The sequence below is a fragment of the Epinephelus fuscoguttatus genome, linkage group LG9 (assembly GCF_011397635.1).
Source record: "Epinephelus fuscoguttatus linkage group LG9, E.fuscoguttatus.final_Chr_v1".
Lineage (NCBI taxonomy): Eukaryota > Metazoa > Chordata > Actinopteri > Perciformes > Serranidae > Epinephelus > Epinephelus fuscoguttatus.
This window is the reverse complement of record NC_064760.1, coordinates 8,851,858-8,873,362: the sequence shown is the minus strand read 5'-3', so window position 1 is coordinate 8,873,362 and position 21,505 is coordinate 8,851,858. Positions and strand designations below refer to the sequence as shown.

At 40.1% G+C, this 21,505-nt stretch overlaps 1 protein-coding gene across 7 annotated transcripts in view; it reads right to left on the bottom strand.

Annotated features, from left to right (window-relative positions):
* Positions 1-21,505, bottom strand: part of LOC125894068 (LIM and calponin homology domains-containing protein 1-like) — a 115,871-nt gene that overhangs the window by 32,684 nt on the left and 61,682 nt on the right. For all 7 annotated transcript variants that reach the window (XM_049585176.1, XM_049585179.1, XM_049585178.1 and 4 more), the window contains 3 exons: positions 14,176-14,206; positions 8,381-8,491; positions 6,677-6,875 (listed from right to left, as the gene is read on the bottom strand). In XM_049585176.1, coding sequence (XP_049441133.1) covers positions 6,677-6,875; positions 8,381-8,491; positions 14,176-14,206 — 341 coding nt within the window. The remainder of the gene's footprint in view (positions 1-6,676; positions 6,876-8,380; positions 8,492-14,175; positions 14,207-21,505) is intronic.

Genomic DNA, 21,505 nt, shown 5'->3' with positions numbered 1-21,505 from the left:
TTTTCCCATTTAAATGTTGTTATCCTATACTGTGATTACATGGCCATCTACTAATTTTGCTGCACTTCTGATGAAGCATATACATGTGACAGTGTCCCTGATTTGTTAAATTAACCTTCTGCAATATATGTATGGGAGAATAAATCAAAAATAAATTAAGCAGAAAAAAAGTTGATTGAGGAGTCCAATTGTGGACCTCTGAATGAAAATCCCTTAAATATCCCCCCAAGCTGTTACATCATACAGGCTTACAAAACATGAAAGTGCCGTTCCAGTGTTATTATACGCAGTGCATTCCAGCGGCTGAACATAAATCAACCTCAAGCAGCTTGACGTCCTGTTTTTATGAAACAAAGCAAGCAACATAAATCATCAGAAAACTTGCATTGTGCAGCTCCTGCTTACTAAATTCTACCCTACAGTTCGGAAGAATCCACTTAGGATGCCACTGTGTCTGTCTGCATCACATTTGAAACACACTGTTAGCTCTTTAATGTCAGTGGCAACACCTGGCTTTGCAGAAGTGCATCGCTCAAGGACTTTCCCCGCTCGGCGTCTTAAATTCCTCCGCAAGATGTCCGTGTGTGATCCTCAGAGTACAAGAGAGAGAAATGAGGATAAATCCCACCACCAGTGGACAGTTAGCATACCAGTCAGTCCATCTTCATGAAGCTGTTTTGTGCTAATGCTAACCCTAATGATACCTGCAGCCTTGCTTTACCCAAGGTCTCCACAAAATTCCTCTCCAAGATGTTCAGCACATGTGCTACTGGATTTCCCCTCCCTCTGGATGAATGCATATTCAATCTATGACCTCTGAATTTATGACTCAATGTATATATTTTCCAACCCACAATTTCAACCAGATCAAAACCGTAAAATCTTCTCGTAGTTCTGAACTGATACATGTGGATGCAGCCGCAGCTCTCATTGGAAACAAACGTCACATTTTGAACCCGTGAAATCCTCCCTTTCTATCAATAGCCTCCTTCATTTTTATGTGGTCTAAAAGATTGACAGATCAAGGCCCAAAAGAGGCCTTGAGGTATCTGCACTTCCAACAATGAGTGGTTCAATTATGACTCTTTGCCCATCAATTGGAAACATGAGTGACTCTACCATCCTTAAGGAACAACATATGTCTTTACGGGGCGATCTGCTCGCTCTGCACATCTGGGAACACTGAAGCTTGAGGGAACATTTATCATGGGTCAGTGCTATGCTGTAGCAGAGCTTCACAGAGACTTATTTACACTGATAATCATCAACATGCAGTAATACTAGAGGAAATGTAAAAGCTGTGGAGTCCAGTTCAGGAAGTAAAGAGTGATAGCGACAGTGACCCTCAACATTTCTATTAGTATGAAAGTGGAATAAATGGAGACACTTTCTGGTGAGCACTCTGCGAGCTGGCGTCTGTACTCACGCAGCCAAAGACTGTCTGCGAGGGTCAAAAAGCATTTCTCTTTCACAGCACTTTAAGTCATGACTCCAACTCCTTTTTGGAGAAATGATCCAGCGGATTGTGTCGCATACATTTTTGCAGAATCTGAATATCATATAATATTTTAAGCCTATTAACCTAATAGTGTCCAATCAGGGCCTCCAGTGTTTGTAGCAAGTAGCATGTGAGAAAAAATAAAGTGTAAAACTAAGTAGGCATCATCTCAAGTCGATTTCTGGTTATAGCTGCAGGCTGTGAACACTGATTAGACTTTGACTAAAAACTTGTTCGCCTGTTACTCCTGTTGTTTCCTTATGCCAAAATAGCGGTTAAGAACACCAGAAGCAAATGCCAGGAGTTGAATTTAACAAAATTATGACTGGTGTGTTAACTGCATGCCAAATTATTCTGAGTATACAAGGCCAAATTGCCTCATATGACCGATTGCTAACATGCCACGTACGTAGCATTTAAAACCTCATTTTTTAAACTGGGTCTGGTGCGGTGTTCATTCCACATAAAACGACGATATTCCATCACTTTCAGCAAACTTCACAGAGAACAATGAGGGCAAAACAGCATCATCAATCTGATTTAACTGAATATGCTCTGGTCTAGCTCAGCAAAAACACAGAATCTATCAGCATGTTAGCGTGTCGTTCACAACCTAAGTCTGTCTGTAACGGTCTGCATCCAACTGGCAACATCATCTCCACATCACGTGTACTACTGAGTTTAAATGGTACTCCACTTGGATGGCACCTTTCTAGTCTTCCGATCACTCAAAGTTGCTTTCATACTCTATGTCACACTCACCGATTCACACACACACATTTACACACTGGTGGCTGACGTTACCATTCAAGGTGCCATCTGCTACTCGGCTTAAACGCACTCACACACCTATGGAACAGCCATCAGGAGCAATTTGGGGTTCAGTATCTTGCTCAAAGACCTGTGGAAGCTTGGGATCTAGTGGATGAACTGCTCTACCTTCTGGGCCCCAACCGCCCCATTTAGCAGTTTAGACAACTGACATTTGATTTTCCTGCTTCTATTACAAACATGTGAACTAACCACAGGGAAAACACTGATTGAATGGACATTTTGAGTTATTTTTGGCATTGAAAAAATATTTTTTGCCCTGGCAGGGATTCCCATTGACCTGGTGGCTCGCCAGGCCTGTACAATTATACTATAAACACTGGACACCTCATCATCATGTATAGTAGTGGCAAAGGATGAGACAATACAACGGTAAAAAAAGCCAAACCCAACAGACGAGTTCAGTTCACTTCAAAAATCACAACTTAAATGTGTGCAGTATTTTTTAGAAAACCTGTATGCTGGACAATTTCTTATATTAAAAAAACTCCTAAAAACCAGCTCTGTGACATCACCCAGTTTATTCTTATAAACAGCCTTTGAGTAGCAATGGGTGTTGCCCTACAAAAATAGAAAGAGAAGAGGAGAGGCTTTACTACAGCAGCACCAGAAGCACAAAGTGTCTCATTTATCAACACAGTATCCATCTACCAAACTTGGCCCAGACAAAAGAGCATCTGCAATATTGCATCTCCTTCAGAGACTGAATTAAACTCCCCTCCCTGCCCCCTAATTACTGTCAGGGTGAAGTCACTTTACAGAGCTGAACAGTGAAAGGGTTTTGTCTGAAAGGTCAGGGCAGGAAAAACCTGGCTGAGTCAAGTTTGTGAGCGTGTTATAAATGGATGCTGTTGTTCTGGGTGTACTCAAAGCTCCCTGTGATTGGATGATAACTGCATTGTTATCCGGTTCTCACTTCTCCAGTTTGTGCTAGTAGTATGATACCCTCAATACCAGCATACATCTTAGTCATGACACACTAACCTTCTATCCCTGTTTGCATGACTGAGCCACAAAGTGCATCTGACAGTTATAAATTAAAAAGCCTTGAGGAAATTCCAACTTCAGATCATGTTGTGATACATCATCAATCTGTGCTGTTCAAAGCATTCCACGAGTCACTTTGTGAAAATGTAATTCAGTTTTTTTTTTGTTGGTCCACATCTCCAGCATGCCTCCTCATTTCTTAATCAGTTGGCAATTTTGGTCATTTTTCCAAACTGACAGATCATGTTACTTTGGATCAGAGGTGGGCGTATGAGAATACGAGCAGCTTGACGATGTGACTAATCAGCTGTGGGTTACAAGTGTTGGTGGACAGATTGATTGTGGTAATGCTTGTACAGTAAAATCTAGATGCCTGTGACAGCTTTGCATTCTGGTCTACTGAGAGGAAAACTTTGTCTTTCACTGCTGTGATGGGTTTCTGCAGATTGCTGAACGCCAATCAAAAATGTGACTGTTTACTGGCCCTTGTTTTGGATGTGTCTGACATTAAAATTTTAGGTTTGCCACTGACGGAGATTGAATATTTTTGCTGTTATGAAACTATGTTTTCATTGTTTTGTTATTTAGTTTTCAGTATTTATTTAGGGTGGATTTTCAAACATCAACATCCAGTGAAGTTTTTCGTGAGTTTGACTGCTGGTGACAGCAGCTCGGGCTTTGGAGACGGCAGTTTCCTTCACACTTCCTTCAAAACAAAAACACACTCAGACAGGATGCGTGGTTTCACTCTGTTTTCCCACACGCAGTTCTGAGATGAAAACGTACATTAAGCTCTGTGACGACTGCTGTAACCTTTTATAGGCTGTCATTAAAATTTAAAAGGGTCAAATTCAAATAAAGTGTAGCAATGAACAGCCTTGTATGACAGCATATGGTCGGCTTGGCATTATAAACGACTTCAATGCAGCCAAACTCTATTTCTGACCTCCGCGCAGAGCATTAAACATACTGGCAGCTGTTTGCAGCTCATGCTTGTCGTGATAAAGTAAACATTATGTTCCCTTGTTATGCTACTGTGTTGGATGTATTGAATTACATATACCAATATATGGTTATTTAAACAAAAGACTAATAAACAAGAAAAACATACAGTACGTACATGCAGTCATATCTTTTTGTGGTGTATTATTCTGATCATTTTAGTATCTGTGATTATCAACTGTACTTTGTGTGTGTATCAACACCAGTAGAGTCTATTGATTGAATGACTGAAACACAGCGAAAACTTAGGGGCAAATCTAGAGAAGAAGGTGTAGAAATCAAGGTGAGAAATACCGCTGACAGTCAAAATAGGCTCACAAAATCGTCTGTAAAAAGAAAACGAAAATCATAATTTAGCGTAAATATTTAATATTTCTGCGCAACTTCTAACTGTCAAGTTATTTTAACTCAGGAATTCAAATTCGTACACTTGAAAGATGAATAAGTCTACAAAGTATTAACTATACATTTCATTACTGAAGATGAGGCTGTACCATTATATGGATTTGTGTCTTTTAATCTCAAACCGAAAGCTGGAAGTTTGGTCGTCACTGACAGATGGGTCAAGTGTCAGATCAAAAACCACTGAGAGGCTTTACTCATACAAACACACCTCTTTATCCCAATGTATCAGGATGATTCATGTCTTCCTCTGTTTCTAATGCGGTCACTCATCTCATTCTACACTTTAAAAGAGTTATCAAACAACTGCAGTCCAGAACAACAGGCTTTAACTCTCAGCACAGAGCCACTTTTGTGTGGATATCAATGGCAGAGCTTGAAATCCACACTGAAAGGTGTCAAACACGATGAGCCTGCAAGGCTGGACACGCACGACGGCTGAGGCACCCATTCATTCACATACAAGCTGTGCATAAATAGATAAACCCACACAGATGCAGAAATAGATAAAATGACTGTAAAATAAAACAGATTTGCTGCAATATGCATTTTAAAAGTGAAATGAAGAATCCAAATATATAAAGATGATGGGAGGGTTTATTATTAATATTGTTTTTTGTCCAAAAACAAGGAAAATAGATGGATTAAATACATTATATTAGAAATATTGACTTTTCAGTGTGTTGGTGTGTTTTAGTCAGTTGAATTTAAGGAAGCAAAGAGGAGGTGTGGTGGGCACTTTTAATATCAGTCTATATTTAATCACAACTAATATATTTCAACTGTAAACATTTATCTGACACTCTTAATCGGAGCTCTGAGAAGCCAGGAGCTCAATGTCTGTACAGCTAATAGTCTCCTAGATTTTTATTTGTCTTGAGGGACAAAGACATGATGTGTAAACAACAAACTATGCTAGTGCCTTTTTTTTCCCAAATCAAATCCTTACATGTGTAGCCTTCTTGCCACTTTCATTTTATCCACTTTAATCTGATATTTTCATATCAGAGGACAAATAAATTGAATGAGGACAAATAAATTGAATGTCTTCTGTTTTATGTCATGTGATTCAACTGACATTAGATGTCATGTTGGTGGAGCCCAAGTTAATATTACAGAACTGAAATGTGTTGGAAACAAAAACAGACATGACAGCATGTGTTACTGAAGTCAGGCTGGGGCATGTTTTTTCCAACATTGCAGATTGACAACAGATATGGTTGATCTGAGAACTGATAAAAACACGGAGGACGTACATGAGCAGCTTTTCAGAAAAGAATTTAAGACTTGTGGTGTACATGGCTTTTCCTGGATTAATAAATGATAGCAGACTGGATTCCTAATATTTTTACAATTTAAAACTGAACTGCAGACAGATTTTTTACCAACAGTAAATGCAGAACACTTTGGAACAGTCAGACTTTGCCACGGCGGAAGCACAGCCTACCTCATTTACAATACACTGTGTCTACAGGCTAAATTTGACCACAACAACAGCAGCAACAGCTTCTGCACTGATTTTCTTCCCTTTCACAGACGTATAGCTGTAACTAAAATGAAACAATGGCCATAGTTTGGCTTCAAAACAGGCACTGCACTGAGATCATTTACTTTATTATTTCAAATAGCCTTTGACTAACACTGGGCGTTGTCCTGTGAAAACACAGGGAGGAGAACAACAAGGTTTACTACAGTAGCACCAGAGGGACAATGCACCTCATTTATCTATATACTGTATCTGAACACAACAATTGGCCCAAACAAAGCAGCCAGTACCGAATTACTCCCCTTTCGCAAGACATATGACACAATGGCTATTGAACAAATCAAACCTGTAATCTTTAATTTTATTGATGTTCATACCAGCAGCAATGTCACACATTCACCATAAATTCAAACTAGTGTTGCAGTGTGTTAACAAAAAAAAAAAAAAAAAAAAAAAAGACTATTCCCTACCATCACTACTGCCGCGGGCGACCAGGACGTCCGGCGACGGGGTTTGTCGTGAGCGTGAGCCGAAGGAGTCCAGGCTGTCGAACGAGTCCTCGCGGCCGTGGCGTGGCGGGGAGAGAGAGTCGCTGCGCTCAGAGTCCCAGCAGTCGATGTAGCCGCTGTCCCGGATGCTGCGTTTAGGGCTCTCTGCCTCGTCTGCCTCCTGAACATTCATAAACACATGCCCAGGTTATATAAAACATGTAACAAAAGGACAGATGCGTAACATTTTGCATAATGTACATCAAGTAAACTTCTGTTGTGTGAATTTAATTTTTACCAGGTCAAACAGTATCTGAAAAATTTGTTTATGTCCTGTCCCCTACAAACATCCTACGATCCTACATCAACTTTCTCTAGTCCTGTTGCTTTTTCTTCTACTTCTTCTTCTCTGCATCTTTTCTTGTGCTCAAACCCCTCTCTGAATCTCTCTCTTCACCTCAGTGACCCCTCCCTTTGTCTGTCCATAGTTGAAACATGTCTATGCAGCTAATAGAAGGTGGGGAAAGGCCTTTCCTGTCTACCAAAAGACTTCCTGTTCCTGACCCCTGCACCGGTCTGTTATGCAACTCCTTATCCTCTCACAAACTATATTGTGTTTGCAACTAGACTGTACTGCAGCAGAATTCCCGTCTGACTTTACATCTTTGTCTGACATATGGTCAGTTTTTCTTTGGTTGTCTTTACTTGAATTATGTACAAATTTAAGAGGTGGATATTGCAAAACCAGGCAAATAGAACCAAAACTATTGATGGCTAGATACCACCTGCAGTAACTTGGTTGGTATATTTTTTTTTTACCTAATTTAGGTGAAATGACCCTTTAAATGACACACATACTCTGAGCTACTTAGAATGACTAAGCAGAAGAGTGCATGCGGGCCAAACATATGCCTGCTTCTTGTGTTTCAATCATCATTTTTTAAGGTTTGGCTAGTAAGTGAACTGAGGAGTGCCAATTTAATCTTGAATGTGTGCACCTGATGTGTTCTCCTTAATTTTCAAATCTCAATTTATTATTAAACTCTTTCTGTTTCATAGAAACGTGGCTTTGTTTTGGTCAGTGGCAACGTGTGAACATCTGGGAAAGTTACTCTGCTGAGTTGGCGGCAATTTCTCAGTTTTATGGAACAGCGAAGGGACGTCACATTGTGGAATAAATCGCATGGGGGTGACATCATGGTTATGAGTGGTTGTCATAGAGTGTGTGTGTCTGTATGTGTGTTTTTTTTTTCTTTCAGGGCTTGCTAATGTTAACTTTTCTTTGTCCCTTTGCGTCAGTAAAGGGGTGGAACCAGATCAAGATGATTGACAGAAGAGCCCCATTGAACAGAGGTCATCCCTGGACTTCGGGTGAGGGGTGTTACGCACTGCCTGAGATGATTTCTGAGAAGTCTGTGAACATTTAACAAACACACACTCATTCAGTGCATCCAAAAAAAATAAGTGGTCCAGTGTAATCTGTGTGTTTCGTCAAGACATTTGGTTACTGCAGGGATCAAATGTGATTTTCTGCTTACAGGAAAAAGACAGCCTCTCTCTACCCTTTATACCAGCTGTGGTTGCTAGGAGATTTGTAATACAACAGAAACAACTGACTAACTTGCCCCTGTACTTTTAGATTTACATTTTCCTGATATTTTTAGGCGTAGACGTTACTAAACAAACCTTTCGCATCTGTGACAGCAGGCCCTCAAACTCTTTCAGGTCCAGCGTGGGACCGTTGTAGGAGGTACAGCCGTTGGCAGCACGACCCAACCAGTAGATGGTGATTAAAACCTGAAAGGGGAGAAAAAAAAATTACCATCACACATCATCAACATGAGATGATACTTTGTAAAGAAACCTAGCCTATCCAAACTGACAATGGGTGAGAGGTGGGGTACACCCTGGACAGGTCACCAGACTATCACAGGGCTGACACATAGAGACAGACAACCATTCACACTCCATTCACACCTACAGACAATTTAGAGTCACCAATTAACCTGCATGTCTTTGGACTGTGGGAGGAAGCTGGAGTACCTAGACAAAACCCACGCTGACACGGGGAGAACATGCAAACTCCGTACAGGAGGGCTCCCCCACCCTGAGGTTTGAACCCCTTACCCCTCCAGCAGAGTAACCCTCTTGCTGTGAGGCAACAATGCTAACCACTGCACCACTGTGCCACCACCTTCTCTACATGTTCATTTAAAAAAGAAATAAATAAAATAAAATAAAATAAAAATAATAGATAACACATGCTATACTTCTAAAGTCATTACCCAATTAAGGCTTCAGATGCAATCTTATTCATGAAACACTATCAGAAAGAGAAAACTGTTAAGGTTTGTTTAAAACAATGGCAACGCAGATCATCTAGTGATTATGACTGCAATCTTAAATGCAACTTCCTCACTGAAGACAAAGATCTTCATAATGATACCTTGGATCCAGACATACTGTCCATTACTGTCAAGACAAAACATGTCATTCAAGGTACAATGAGCCAATTTGTTTGAAGCCTGAGTTGGCTGTTCCAAACCATTGCCATAAAATGAGTAAAATTGCAAAACATTAGGGTATTGTAATTTAATGTCTTTCAAAAGACAATTTGTGCAATTCAATCAAGTACACAAAGCCAACACATGGAAACTTTTACTTGTCTTCCAAATAGGTTAAATGGCTACCAATAATAATTTGTCAACTCATAGTCTTATCACAGGAAAGTGCATGAAGCAAACACTTGAAAAAAGTCTCCACTCTTTTCCCTTCACTTTTCTATAAAGCAATACAAACTGGTTTTCTGGTCATGACAATCCAGCCTCCTCCAAAGAAGCAACATGTTAGCTAATGTGTCCTGCACAAACACAACAAGACTGAGCCATTGTTCTGACCCTGAAACGGTTCACAGGCACTTCTGCTGCTAAAATACAGCATCCTTTCAGGGGTTACAGTGATTTATATTTGCGTGTTAGCTAGCATAGCCCCAAGTACATAAATTACCAGGTCAATCTCATCTCCTTACAACACAGAGACCCTGTGAAAATCAGTAGCTGAAGGGGGTTGTACCTCTGACTCTTCCTTGTAACCTAATGTCCTGAAGTAATGCTGAATGTGAATGAGGACGTAAAGATTGCTGCATTCGATGTGACTCCCTTTGGAGTTAGCTAAATGCCTAAAATGCAGAATGTACAGACTGTCTGAAGCCACAGGGAGATCACACAGGGCTACACCTTTAGCACTGTTGGCCAAGCGTTCCCAGCTATATTTACTGTGTCCATGTCAACCGGCACTCCACAGGGATTGCTTTGATAAGAAAGCTCAGCATGGCTTAATGTGTTTATTTCAGTCATACTGTCAGTGTAAACACCCTCTGCTGCCGTTCAAACACACTTGGAGGAAGAGTAAAGGAACTGGCCTGCTGCTCAGGAGAAGCACAAAGTCTTTTCTGTGTGATACTGTGCTGACTCCTGAGGGGAAATTCATCTCTGTAGCCCAAAGCAGAGAACCAGCCTAGCTAAGATGCAACTTCACTGCACAAAGGGATTTCATGTTTTTTCTCAAGGGTACTTCTAAGGTGGACACCAGATCACCAGGATCAAACCAGAACTCTTTTCATTATAGATCAAAACCACATATGCACATGATATTTCATCTTGCTAAAGCACAGAATGCCACTAATCTACAAATAAAGTGCTAAATTTACACTGCACCTGCTGTGGTTATGCCTAATTATCTGCATACTTTCCCTGAGCAGCAGAGTTTATTGTTTCTGTGTCACCAGTATAACATTAATATCCGTGCCAGCACCCATTGGAAGTGGGTCAGCACCAAATGTGTTTCAGTTGCTTACTAGTGTGCTTTAAACGGATCCATATTGATCCCAACTGCACAAGCTGAATGGGAAAACATGCCACAACTGTACTCTCTGCATGACTCAGACATGCAACACTAACCCTACAACAAACAACTGTACAAAAACCGAAACTTGGGCACGAGCATCTGTCGACAGTAGTTAATAAAAACATGTCAGTGGAGTTTTGACGTACAGAAATATAAACAACAGGCCTGACGGTGAAGTAATGCACAGCGACTCCCTTGCTTTACCACTTCAGTTTCAGCAGCTGTTTGATCTGACAGATGTGGAAAGACCTGTCAAAAAGATGTTCCAGCGAAAAACAACAATCATGCCTTTGTTTCATGTGCACACACATTTAAGTGCTGCGTACATGTGTGGCATGAATAAACCTGAAAATGCCCCTACAATGTAAACACATACACACAAGCCCAGACATGTCACAATCCAGAGACCTGTAGTGACACATAGATACAGATTTCACATGCTAGTCATCACAGTACAAACACACACAAGCAGCCTTCCTTGTTCACGACTGCTAAACCATCGTCTCATGATGATCTCAATATTCCACCCATTCTTGCAACACCCTCTTTATACTTCAGCATCCAGTCAGCCAAACAACACCTTCATCACCAATTCAGCAAATTCCTCTCAGTGCAGTTCCTTCACCTCTCAATATGTGATGTGCTGCAGAGACAGCTGCTTTGAAATCCTAGTCCTCAGCCTGAGTCTGCAGGGTCATAGATCCATAGCGTAGTAGCATATTGTGGTAGCAGGTCCTGGCTAAAGCCTTTAGCTGCGGGGAGTCTGTGGGCCGTTTGCTCTTGCTGCAAATGTTGGCTGGGGTGGCTGAGAGCCCCTGTGTGTAGTCAGCTAAATGAGCTAGCAGGCCAGCTCTGCAGCTCGACACATTAAGTTGTACAGTGCACAGCAGCATCACAGAGAGGGAGAGAGAGAGGAGCCCTGCTTTGACTGCAGAGTGGGCAGGGCTTGCATTATGTGCTCTACTTCTTAAAGTAGCATTAATAGAAAAAGAAGAAGAGGGAGTTGACGTACATTTGAGCAAAAACAGACATCACTTGGACTGTGCAACTGAATATTTAAAAGGGAGACTGAACAACACATACAAAGAGAACTAAAATAGGCAGGAAAGATAGGATATGCAGAAGAAGACAGCAGGTGTTAGGCTTGGGCGGTGTCACAGTATTATGGTATACTAGGGTAATAAGTATGATTTTCAAAACCATCACAAAAACAGATGCTCCGCTTTCTTTTAACCTCATATTGAAGAGGCTGTTATGAGGATGTAGTGTAAGTAGTTCACATCATGCCTCCAGAGGTCAGTCTGGCAGAACAGGCAGCTGAGCTGACAGACATGGCAACTGTCAGTGGCGGGGACAACCTCAAAGGACTGTAAACTGCGAGCCAGCAACAGCAGAGAGAGACCGCAGGGAAAAATAGTGCTGTTTCACATCTAACAATGAATTAATGTCTAATTTTGATCAAACCAGAGTTGGTGATTGTTGAAACAGTGGACTTACTAACTCAACGACTAAGGGCTCATTTATGCTCAGCGTTAAATATGGAGATGGTTGGAGCCTTCTGTCCATACTCTGTGTTCATTTTGTCTGTATTTGTGCATGTTTTCTGAAAGCTTACAGATTCTGACGAAAAGGAGTAGTGCCGCAGGAGACTGTGGAGGCAGTATAGTGTAGTTCAAGCAAGACACAACCACAGGAGACGACAAAGAAATCTGAATAATGGTGGAACTGAACAAATGTGTAATATAATGAAAAGAATATTATGTCCACCAGTCGGGGATATATGTATATACTGGATGCACAGACCACCACTGTGTACAATGCTGCCTCTGTTTAACGGTACAATATTACAACATCCTCCACTGTCACCTTGTTTGTTGTTGTGTGGAAACTGTGACTCTGCCCTCTAGTGCCATCAGGTGGCTGTTTTTTATGCCACCATATAGGATACATGGAGCTACAGTATGGAGCAGTGACGAAAGTATCTAGTTCCGTACGTAAAGAGAGTATAAATGAGCCTTAAAAGGATAGTTCGACATTTTGGCAAATTCGCCTATTGCCGTAATCCCTATAGTCATGTGAGTAGGTACTTTACCTTTAATTGTCAGTGCCTGCTGTTCTGAGATTAGTGGGGCAGAGCTGCCCACTGCTCAGTGCACAAAATGGAGGTGAATGATACAGCCCCCTCTCTCCCTCAAAACTAATCAAATACACCAACAAATGACTCCAAAACGCTCTAGTGGACAACTTGTAGCTTACACATTCACAAGGCTATGAAATAATAATGTAATATTACAAGACAGAGTTGTTTTGAAGCCAAATGCACAGCCGGAACTACATTCCAGACATACAGTACTTGCTGGGCGGAGTGAGTTCAAACAGCATATGTTTAGTGCAGGCTCTGTCTCATAATAATACATTATTATTTCATAGCTTTATTTCATAGCTTCATAGTTTTGGAGTCATTTGTTGGTGTATTTGATTAGTTTTGAGGGAGAGAGGGGGCCGTACCGTTCACCTCCATTTTGTGTGCTGAGCAGCAGGCAGCTCTGCCCCACTATTCTCAGAACAACAGGCACTGATAATTAAAGGTAATGTACCTACCCATATGACTATAGGGATTACGGCAATAGGCGAATTTGCCAAAATGTTGAACTATCCCTTTAACGTGACAAGCAAGTTGCACTGCACACAAATACTATCATATACTGTATACCCTGGTGAAATTTTTGGAAGGTATGAAGGTATGAATAAAATGGATACCATCAAGCCTTATAAATACAGCAGAAAATGGTGTTGGTGTTTAAAGAGGTAAAAATTGGTAAATGGGTAAAGCAGACAAGGCAAGAGGAGTAACTAGAATGCTGGCTTAAAAATTAACCATCAGAATCGGCCAACAAGCTTTTCCTTATTTTGCACAATGAATAAATATTACATACACTAAAAAGCATTGTATTTCATGTCTCCATCTGCTGGTAGGCATCACAAAAAGATTATGCATTCATAATTTGATGTTAATGCCACTAAAGAAGAGACTTAATGATCACTAAACTTAGGTGCGCAAAATATATGGGTATCGGTATCAGCCAAAGTAGTATCAGCCTATCAGATATCGGCAAAAAATCCACTGTTGTGGAGCCCTATGAAAGAGAATACATATGAAGAATAGGAAGATCAAATGGAGTTGTGAAATGTCAGACAATCAACTGAATATGTCGAGCTACCAGACAGAATAGACTGAACAAAAGCAGGGAGAGTGCATGAAATTTAAAGATTTGGTGGAAAAAAAAACCCCACATGGGGTAGATAAAAGAAATACAGCCAGAAATGTTAAAAGCAGAACAGCTTCAAACAAAAAAGCCAGACTAGAAATACTTAATATTCTAGTAGAAAAATACAGCACATAAAGCTGACTGTGGAATGAACAGAGCTGGCAGAGCTGGTGAAGACATGAAAAGAGCAGCAAAAGGAAAGCGTGTGACAGCCACAGCACAAACAGAAACACTGGACCATAATAACAGTTTACATCCAGACATACTATTTAGCACACAAACAAATTATCCAGAAGTATCACTTACATTCTTGAGCTTTCGGCTGCAGTCACTTCCCCTGGGAGAATGAGAAGGAGAGAGAGTGAGATATTGACTTCTGGTGTTATTTAATGAGATATCTTACATAAATATAACAGCAGACAGCTTTTAAACCAACCAAACTCCCACAGATTCATGCAAAACAGCAGCAAAAACAAAACTTTTTAAATATACAGTATAGAGGAATCTGCAGAGTGCAGCCCACGCAGTGAGAAATAACACTCTGCACTCGCATATCTGGATCCAGTTTATTGTTTGGTGATGTATCTATTTAATATTTCCAGCAGTAATATTTACTGGCTGCAGTTCAGCTTCAGTTACCTGAAATAAAAACTATATTAAAGATTAAAATAGTGCCTTTCTAGATCGACCATTCTGTACCAGCGTGCATCATTCACAAAGAAAATTCTGTCTTCAACAGAAAGTCAGAGGAGACAGATGTCACAGTGGTGGCCACACGGTTTGACTGCCAAGTGGTCTCTGGGAGGTGCAGCACAGAAACACCGCAGCAGCGGCCAGTTAGCGCCACAGATGTTGCCAGAATGAAAAGTTGTGGATCTTGCGGATCACCACTTGAAGCTATAAATGGGAAGTGGAATGAAGCAGTTGTAAAGCTGACCCCAATACACACTTGTGTTGTGGAAACAGATACTTCTTGGCTAAGAGAAGGAGACATAGCAGCACCAGAGAAACAGAAAAAAACACAGACACAAAGAGGTATGACTACATTTACAGTAAGACTTGGATTTCTGTGTTAGTCTTAACTCATCGTCATCTCTTCCTCTCTGAAACGGTGGCCATTAACCACAAAGCATCTGTACAGCCTGAGGAAAGGTCACAAACCACATAACAGACACTTTTCAAGATAAAATTATAACTCACTCCTTCACAGTTAAATACAAAGCAACTCACAAAATCAAGAATAAAAAATACTGCATTTAAAAATGCTTATAATCTCACAACATCCCCTAAAACACAAGGAAAGTTGAAAAGTCTAGAAAAGTCTTTTAAAACATTCTTAAGACTTCAAGGCAAAGTCAAAGCACCCTGATGTAGAAGCCTGGTCATCCTCAGGCTTTGACCTGGATTGTGTCCAAAAAAGCTCTACATCTGTACTCAGACTTATTGAATTAAATGCTCTGCAATATAACCAAGTGCGAGCCCAACACCAGCCTTACAGGCGATCAATAAATTCTCAAAATTGATATGGGTTTGAAGAGGAGCCAATGGAGAGACGCCAGGATGGGAGGGATATGGTCAGCAGGAAAATATGATGGTTTAAATATGTTTCTCTCATTACTGGTATCTAACAACTTCATATGGATGCTTAGTTCACTACACATGATAACAGACCACCAGGGGCGTAAATATAAACAGTGCAGGCAGAGCAGTTGCACTGGGGCCCATGAGATGAGGGGGGCCCACAAAGTGTTGGCCCTTAAACTACCTTGGAAATATGCCTGTCTTCAAAGAAAAACTTATTTAATTAAAATGGTGCCATGTATCAATCTATAACAAAGTATGGTATAAAATCTACAATATATGCTTACTCTACATAAACTATAAATAAGGTATAAAAATATTCAGTTAAACAAATAATTCCTCACTTTTTGGGGTATTTTTACCAAACGTGTTATACAATGTCAAGTCTCTATTTGATCCTGTGACGATAACATTATACGGTAGTTAGTTAAGGCGCATAACAAGTAAGTAGTGTGCCTTAGGGGTCGTCCTAAAAGCGGGCACTGGGGCCCACTCTAACTACTTTTTGCCACTGCAGACCACCTTTTAAAGACAAACAACTGTCTATAGTTAACACACTGCCATGTATGGGTTTGCTTTACCTGGAATACAGGTTCCCATATTTTTAAATTAAATAAACTTTTATTGGAAATAGGTTAACTTTTATACTGGGTACACTGTATACCTGATACAGCTCAGACAGAGCTGAATCAACCAATGAACTTGACTGTGAGCAGCAGGTCCTGTCGTTAACCATAACACCCTTATCTGTAGGTAATTCCAGTGTAACAGGTCCTCTCTCTATATTGCATTGTAGCTTTATCTACCGGCAACCCAAGTAAACACACAACAGATAATCTTGGATACAAAATAGCTTGTAAGGATGAAGTACTGCACGATATTGTGTGGGAAATGGATTATCTTAGATGGAAAACAGAACAAAACTTGAAGGAACTGTAAGAGGTTTAGATTTCATTACGTGATAGCACAACGCTGATGTCAGACAACAGCCACATCTGCTAAATAAAAGCCTTAATTAAAGAATAGAGAAAATAATAAGCATTTTGTTTGATCTCTGAATAATGAATCCTCGGTAAATTATGAGACTGTTTATAACTAGTTTCCAAGGCCTGAGGGTCACAAAGCCCAACTCACTCAACACAACAGAGACACCCAAATTGCAGTTGCATGGCTTTTCCATGACAGCAGTGACCTGAGAGAGAGACAGAGGTAAAACAGGAGGGGAAGAGCCAGGAGAGAGTAGCTGGAGGGAATGATCTGTAAATCTCCCCCCCTCCTCCTTCCTCCTCCTCATCCTCTCTGTCTGTCAGCTGACTAAATAAACACAGACAGGTTGCTTTTCTCTGCTGTTACCTCATAGAAGCAAACCTTGAAAACAGATTCCAGCAGGTATTAGATCATAGTTAGAGGCATATTTTTTCCCCTTTCTTTTCTGTCTATCTTGTCTCAGAGGCAGCGTACAAGATTTCATCAAAGAATAATCAGTAACACACAGAAACATAAATGTCAAAGTTGTACAATGTACAATTTTTTACTGTATTAAAACCATATTTATTTCGGAGATAATATACAGCTTTTATTTGCTCCTTTTACAAACTAAAAAAAGTACTATAGAGTGTCAGTATAATGGTTAAGATCAGTAGCAAAATTAGGGATGACATCTTTACGGAAATTATACGAAAAGTCTGCAAAATACATTACTTGTTTGACAGCACTTTAACAGAATGAGTAGACAGATTTTATGAAGAAATAAATGATGAACTTATGGTGTATTTTTGTCATCCTTTTTATTGTATTCTACTTTCAATTTAATATTTATAAATTCAGAAAAGGTAAGGGGAAACATCACATCACCTAAAGTTTCATCAGCGAAAAAGTGCAAAGCATTACAACAGAAACCGATTTATTTGCTATGACAAAGACTCTTATCTGGCTGTAGAAAAGTATTTATGTTGTTTGATGGGTGGTTTAAATGTTATTCCCATAAATATTACCACAAAAACTATTTTAGATGACAGCATGAAATAATTCCCAATACTTGCTGACAGTAAAGAGTAGTCATAACTCAATACTAATCAATATTAATGAAATCCCAAGGGGCTTGTATTTACTTGTGGTTTTGCATTTTCATCATATTTATTTCTACCCAGCTGAGGAAAACACTTTTCTTTTCTTTTGTTAGTTTGTTTTTTTGCTGCATTACAAAACTTTGTCTTAAATTTGCCAGACAGCCGAATGGAAACACAGCTCCTCTCCTCTCCTCTCCTCGACTGCCTGGCACACTGTCACTTATCTTGAAAATCGATCTGTTTCCATTAAGACGCAGAGGAACAGGAGGTATTTCAGGCCTGAGCTCATAGTGTATCAGAACCTGTCTGTCTTCACGGATCCCTGTCTAAAGCTGTTTCCTAGATGAGTAAACACCTGTCCGGAGACTCAGAGGGGCGAAGCACCGAAACGGCTTCCTGTCATTGGTAAAAGCTGCAAAATGATCGCATCCTGTACGACACAGGGGTTACATAACAAGTGGAAATAGCACAAGGCCTCTGAAACAATGACTCCAGTGTTTCCTTTTTCAGTTTGTGCTAACTGTAGAAATTGCTTATGATGATATCTCTACAGTGAATGAATATTTGTTCAGTATACAGATCATCTTTCACAGAAAAAGACGATGCATTATATCTAAGATCAGACTGGCTGATTTGGTTCCTGTTTTATTCTTTTCGCAGTAGCAATTTGTAATAAGTATTTTTTAATTACATATATCAGGGCTGTCACTTTAAATTTAAATTTAAACTACTCTTCGATGTTGGGAAAAATTCCATATTTCGCAATCTGCTAACTGACTTTCTAAAAAGACAACTGCTTTGTAACTTTAGCTTGCTGCTCAGGTCAGGCAGCAGAGACTCCACAAATGACCAACACATGGTCAGAAAGGATTTTACGTGGCAAAATGTACTCGTGCTGATGCAAGAAGCCACAAAAAAGTGGGACAGGAAAAAAATCATAAACTGTGGGAGCTGCCGTCGATAGCTGCTTCACAGTTGCATTCTGCCAAGTTACCAGTTACACAGCTTTTTATCAAATTAAGAAGAATGGGGAGTCAAATCTTGTGGAACTGCAGTATATTTTACAGAAGGCTACATGAATTGCATTTAGGGCTGGGTATTGGTACTCAATACCAAGGTATCAACCTAAATAACCCGGTACCAAGTAGTAGGGAAACGTCTCCAGTCATACAATACCTGTGTTTGATTATTTTTGTGTCAGGGGTCTGATCCTAGAGCCCTCTTAACTCCCTGCCAGATCAGCAAACTTTTTGCTGCTGCGGTCTACAAAGCTGCTCTCCCCTGAGCAAACGGTCAGTTCAATGTCTGCCTGGTTAGCATGAACTAACACAGCAACAGCTGCGAACATCCAACACTGAGCCATTAAGCATTTCCAACAAACTCACACCGACACCAAAATGTCACTGTGTGTGCGGACAGACTCTTACCAACTCAGAGCTCACACTCCCGCAGCAGCTACAACCCTCACAGTCTGTGATGTGGTGAAGTTGAACGCACTACATTTGACGGGGTTGACAGTTCAGTGTGCCAAGATGCCACCAAAACATTCATAAATACGGCTATACTATACGCCACTCCATTCACATTATGGGTCTTGAATTAAGTATGCCAGTGGTAGTGGGATCACGTTAAGGGTACTGGCATGGTCATTTTATAACTGATACCCAGCCCGAGTTGCATTTAAGTTTATTTCAACATGCTACAATTTACTTAAAATTCATTCAAACTTGACAACCTTTAGCCATCACATACATATTGTTCCTCTGATTTTGAAAATATTATCAAAAACAAACATTTGTGACATTCAAGTTTGTAAAATGTAAATGTCACATTACTGTTGCATTTATGGTGTCTCCTGTGTGTCAATGTTAAGCTATATTTGAGGAAAAATATTTGTAAAAAATTATGCTAAGAATAACATTACATCATTACTGAAGAAACGTAAATAAGCCACAAGCAGGAATAAGTGCACCATTACTGAAAGGGACACCAGAGTCCTGTTTAAACTAGAGCTAAATGCATGCAACAGGGTGACGGTTGCACTCATGCTGAGAAAACAAAGGCTGCTTTAACAATAGTGTACACAGACACATAAACACACATGCATACACAAACACACACACAACACTGCTTTGAAAGAATTCCTTGTCCCGACAGAACCAGTCAAGCAGCTCCTCCTGAGACCAGCTAAGATTAGCACTGCCCCTGCTCTCTCCAACCATCTCCAGCAGCACCTTTCTAAACCCTTCTGTGAATGAAACCTTGTTGATACATGAGGACAGCACATGCCACACACACACTGACACATTCACACAAACACATGCAGTATATATATAAAACAACTACATGCACTTGTCTTTGTTACCAAGCAACAAAGTAGGAGTCATGGTTCAGAGAGTGAGTGTTGTATTTGGACAGAGACCAGTTGTGTCAAACAGATATGGTATTGTTGTTTCACTGACACAGGCTCTGAAAACTTCCATTGACTCCCAGTTAGTTATTTATCTTGGCAGTGAACTGGGTGATTGTGTGATGCAGAGAATGACAGACAGGGTGATGGATGGAGAGTGACACAAAGTCAGTGATACAGACAAGCCATTCTTTGACACACAACTTAAGTGTTCATCATCATCATCAACACTCTGCCCATCCACTTAATAAAGGACAAGTCTGTATTCAGTTCAAAATGTCTAAAATATGCACATGAACTTCAAAACAGCTACTAAACAGACCGTGAAGTGAGACTGTTTCTTCAAATGTTTTTGAGGTCAAGACTGAACTTTGAAACTCAACTTTCAGGCCAAGTCCTTAAAGCTCCATAACAGCTACTGCCATCCACGACTCATTTATATTACTTTTAAATCAACTGTTATACATATTATCCACCACAGCACACCAAAATTAATCTGCATTTTCCCAAAACTTGCTGTGTCCTCTCCACCTGTGCCTCATTTCTTTTACTCTACTGAAGAGAATTCTACCATCTACTAGTAACAGAAACTAAAAAAGCTTTACATTCTTTTGCTTTAAAAACACAGCACCCTCTTTCTATTTTGTTCACAAAAGCACAAAGATCTCAAACCTTTATTTAACCAGATAAAAGTCTACTTTAGATCATCTACAAAACACCTGGTATTTGTAGTCATAACACTGTTCTCTAATGCCACCTTGTCCAGGTCTCTCTTCAAAGGCAATGCAGGCAAGAAACAAGATACTAACACAGACACAGAGCGCAAAAGTCTGAAGATAATATTCATTTCAAGAAAAGTCATTTTTTAGTAACCATCCAAAAATATGAGAAATGAAAATATTGCCTTGAAATCGTAGATCCTATGAGCTTTACAGATGATGTGAATTCACTGACAGTATTCAGTCAGACAGTTTAACAGCTTTCTGTATAGAGTTCTCAGCAGAGAGAGAATGGTGTATTCAAAGATTTTCTTTTATATATAAATACATTCTAATATTTATGTTCAGGGACGTTCAAGGTGACAGGGACATTTCCGTAACATAGTAAACAGACCAAGTTAGCCCTCCAAGCTCACGTATGCCAACTATGCTTCTGACGGATCGGAAATGTACAACAACTGCTCAAATTGAAAACTCGATTAAGTAGTTTTTCCACATAAAAATGTCTAAAAACGACTAAACAAATATTATATATTTTGTTTAGTTGTGTACTTCGATTATCAGAAATGTTTCCAACAATTTTTCAAACCCAGATAAATATGAAATATTAATGAAAGTTACGGACCGTGTCATTAGGTCGCATGTCAATGGCGACGTAACTCCAGGTACCATAGCCATTAAATGAAGGAGGAGAAGAAGAAGCAGACCAGATGAGATGTCAGAGAATGAACGTTACTGTTGCTAGGCTAAGCTAACTCGTCATGGATCATGATAATGCACTGACGGTTGCTGCACCTTCCGGTGCAAGCCGGTAAAACGGAAACGTATGGGTCAACCAAGCGATCCCAGAAGAATTT